Source organism: Gossypium hirsutum, chromosome D09 (assembly GCF_007990345.1).
Source record: "Gossypium hirsutum isolate 1008001.06 chromosome D09, Gossypium_hirsutum_v2.1, whole genome shotgun sequence".
In the NCBI taxonomy this organism is placed as follows: Eukaryota; Viridiplantae; Streptophyta; class Magnoliopsida; order Malvales; family Malvaceae; genus Gossypium; species Gossypium hirsutum.
Genome location: NC_053445.1, coordinates 32,287,297 through 32,291,394, shown reverse-complemented (window position 1 = coordinate 32,291,394; position 4,098 = coordinate 32,287,297). Strand labels below are relative to the sequence as shown.

The window sequence follows — 4,098 nt, the reverse complement described above, 5'->3', positions numbered from 1 at the left end:
TGATTGATACCAACATTGACATTTTATCGTAACTTTTAACCGATGTAGAATTCTTACCAAGAGAGATTAACTCTCTCTATACAGCAGCTATCCTTTTGAAGGAAGTATTGTTCCAATAGTGTAGGGGGATGCATACACTTTAATCCACAACACTCTTTCCTCCGCCATTGTTTTCTTCGACCAAGGTTCAATTTTGATAAAAAAAATCTCTCTTAAGTACGCCCAGTCGTTCTGTTTCAATACATCGAACAATTCTACGTCTGGTAGTTCAATCAAAAAGTGCTTTCATTGGATTCTTCTAATTTTAATTTCCCCTAATCTATTCCTAACCATTCTTTCAAATAAGCTCTTTGTATCACAACACATTGTTGTTGTACCCACCAAGCATCTTGGAAGCTTTCAAAGTTGCTCCTCTTCAACATGTCCCTAAACCCTTATACTGATATTATTCGCCATACAGTCCTCCTTTTCAGTCTTTTTCAAGTCGTTGCTATTTCTCAAAGAGTTTTCCCCTACTTTCATTCTACTTTTTTTTTTGCAACTTTTCATACTCCTTCCTTTCATTTCTTTCATTCTTCTTTTGTTTTGAATTTCCTTCCACTGAAACTATTTTCCATATCTATCTTCTCCCCTTAAACTTGATGATGTCCACCAATAATATATTCCCTAAAATCACGTAGTCATTTAACTAACTTATGGCCCTTCTAGCATCCATCATACTACTATATCTCACAAAGCCAAATCTTTTTCCACTCTTGCTTCTTTTCACTGGAATGAATGCGTCAATAACATCTCCACGATACCGAAACAATGCCCAAAGACCTTTCTAATGCATAGTCTCTGGAATATTATGAACGAAAATTATTATCCGAACTTTCTCTGTTATTGGATTTACACGAGATCTCATTGAAATAACCAATCACTTCAACTGAAAACTATAGGTCTAACCCTAGTTTGGCTTTTTAAGCCTTTGCATAAACTTCAAGTAAGTTTATCCATAGCAAGTTTAAACTTTCTTTAGAATATTGTCATAAGAAAATGAGAAAAAAAAGGTGTATGATTAGGATTGTGAAACCTTATGTGCACAATGTTTTGCACAAATCTAGATATTTGTTATTTAATGGAATCTAAAATTGATTTAAGGCAAATTAAGATACCAAGTACTAGAAAGTCATGGGGCATATATTCATGTATGTTTGAAGAATGAGGAATTATATGCTAGTCTATTATGGAGGGATCTGACACCCATTGAATATGCATGTTTGACTTTTAGATTTATAATAATGCGAGGAAAACAATATTAGATAAGGAATTTGTGACGAAATATGAATTAGTAACACTTTTATTGGATTAATTTAGAATATGTGGCATTTTAATATTCAAACATTTGATTTAAAAATTAAAATTCAATTGATAACTCACATTCAAATTTACAAAAGTTAATTAATAATGTTATCAATTAAATTTTAATTTTTAAATTAAACAAGTAGGGGATGAAATTCCAAAAGTTAAAAAGTATAGGGACTGATGAATAATTAGAAATTTTTTTCCTACTTCCCTATCCACCCAAACAAAAAAAAACAGCTACAAACGTGTTAGCATTTAGAAATCTAATTTCAACATATATATGGTTATAGATGTAAAGTTGGAAATATTTTAATGCTCTTTTAATAATAAAAATTATATCAAATTAACACCATGAGATTTTCTCTTATTTAAGACGAAAACACATAGGATAATAAAAACAAAAACCCAATAAAAAGACCAAATTTCCCAGGCTTTATAAATTTTACATATCAGACTTAAGAGGAAAGGTTCTATTATATTCCTCAGAAGCAATATCCCAATGCCTTCCTCCACCAAAATGGAGCTGATATTTTGGTTGCTTGTTTGGTGAAAACAACCCAAAGTGTCTCTCTAACTCAGGACCTGGTTTCGAGTTTTCATCAAATAAAGCAAACAAATATGTCTCTATGGCTTTTCCTGGCCTCTTTGGGGTACCTCCTTGGACATGTCTTATTAAGTTCGATAGATAAGTGGCCGCGTTATCGACCGATGTCCCGAACCCACCAGCTGAAGGCCATCCACTTTCTGATACCACAACTTCGAGCCCTTCTTGCCTGGCTTTCTCGAGAGCTGAGTATAATGAATCCAACATTGCATCGAATAGGTTTTGGTATCCACGTCCTTGATCCCATATAATAGGTGAAGGGGAAGTGAAAAGAGCATATGGAAGTGAGATATCCCTTGGATTGCCTGAATAGCTGAAGTAAGTGTAAATGTTGGCAAGCAAGGGTGTTCTAGCCCATGCTAAGTGGCCTATGATAGGGTCCAAATATGACCTAACGTCCCCACGAAACGCACCAGCCGATGGAGGATACGAGACACCGATCAAGGTCATATCAATGGCGATTGAGACCTTGATTTGACTCTCCAAACCGATTGATCGAACCGCGTTGAATACATTCACTAAGGCGGGCAAAACGAATTGAGCTAACCAAGATGAAGGAGGGACTTCGTTCCCGACAGCAATGTATCGGAACCAAACGCTCGGCCAATAAGCTACAACATTTGATTGAACCCATGATTGTGCTTTGGAAGGGTCAGCGAGGTTTTGAAGTTGATCATTTGGAACACCTAATATTACTTCAATGTTGGAGCCTCTAAGAGCTTGTAATGCTTGTTGATTTGGATCGTACAGCCTTAATCGCCGGATGTTGTTTGATTTGTAAAGTTGAATGACTTCCCATGAATTTGGGAGATTGTTGCCAAGCATCCCATAGCAAACACCAATCTGTGCAGCTGCATCAATTTATAACTTTTCTTATTAGTTGAATACCAACAAAATAATGTCTCAATTTTCGTAAAATGAAGGGATGAAATATAGCATTAGATTGTATTGTGTAATTTCAAAAAAATTAATTTAATGATTGGTAAACACGTAATATTGAAATATTGATTTTTGTTAATTTATTGTATATAAATTATTGAATTATTGATTTTTGCTTAATCCTTAACTATGTAAAAATAGGTTGAATGGCTTATATCAATATCAAGGATTTAACGACAAGATTTAATCATGTTATCAAATTGAACTAATTTCTCAAGTTTTGATCATAAAGTAGAATTCAATTATAACTAATTAAAGGAATTAACTTCTAAAGTTTTGTAAAGTAGAGAAATGAACCACATATTAGTCCCATATATATATATACACTTTCTTTTTAGCATTTTCTTCAACTTGTTCCAACTAAAATTCAAACCTTTGAAACCAAATCCTAATTATGCAAATATAAGTATTAACATAATAGAATAAAGCATGAAAATTACTATGCAATAGAGCTCCTACACATAAAACATATGGCATTAAACCATTACTGCCACTAATCCAAATTAATGGAAGCTAACACCAGACCAGACTCTTTGAATTATACACACATATATATATATATAAAGAAAGAAAGAAAAGAAAAGAACCAGTAGGATCCAAGTTTGCAGCGAAGAGCCCTAGAAGGAGCATAGCAGCCATTGATGTAGAAAAGATAGCCATCGTTTGGATAATTGGACTGTTTCTGGTTTCTCAATTACAACTGAGCTAGCTCTTTATATAGATACACACATACATGCATTTCATTGCTTTGCTTTGCTTAGATATTATTATTGTTGCCTAGTGTTAAATATATGAAATAAAGAAATCATTTCATGGCGGTTTTCCTTCACGAATTTATTTCATGCTTAATCTTCCAATGATGTCCTTTTCATTTGTTTAGTTTTTTTTTCCTCCTTATCATTTTTATTTAACGCACTGATTATTTAAATATATATTTAATATTATGGTAATATCAGTAAACCAAAAGATTTCACTATAAATTTTAAAAAATAAATTCAAGTGATTTGATTTTTAATGCATGTAAATCAATAAATATATATATGGTGGGATTTGAACTTAAATTAATTAGGTCAGTAAAACTTTTGATTTACCACTCAACTAAAGCATTATTTTGATATTTTTATATATTTTAGTTTTATTATTCACACTTTATTATTTCTATCAATTATATATTTCATGTGCTATTATAATTAATTAGTTTCAAACAT

General features: G+C 32.4%; 1 protein-coding gene across 1 annotated transcript; it reads right to left on the bottom strand.

Moving 5' to 3' along the window:
• Positions 1–1,685: 1,685 nt before the first annotated feature.
• Positions 1,686–3,629, bottom strand: LOC107892118 (glucan endo-1,3-beta-glucosidase, basic vacuolar isoform). The gene is made up of 2 exons (XM_016817116.2): positions 3,478–3,629; positions 1,686–2,802 (listed from the first exon to the last, which is right to left on the bottom strand). Exons 1-2 carry the CDS (start codon positions 3,548–3,550, stop codon positions 1,790–1,792), a joined length of 1,086 nt encoding a protein of 361 aa, XP_016672605.1. The 5' UTR covers positions 3,551–3,629; the 3' UTR covers positions 1,686–1,789.
• Between the last annotated feature and the right edge of the window lie 469 nt (positions 3,630–4,098).

Bases quoted from the DNA above. Each gene is read 5' to 3' on its own strand.
- LOC107892118 (XM_016817116.2), bottom strand. From the start codon at position 3,550: ATGGCTATCTTTTCTACATCAATGGCTGCTATGCTCCTTCTAGGGCTC. The intron at 2,803-3,477 runs GTTCTTTTCTTT...AAATTGATGCAG, and splicing joins TGCAAACTTGGATCCTACTG to CTGCACAGATTGGTGTTTGC.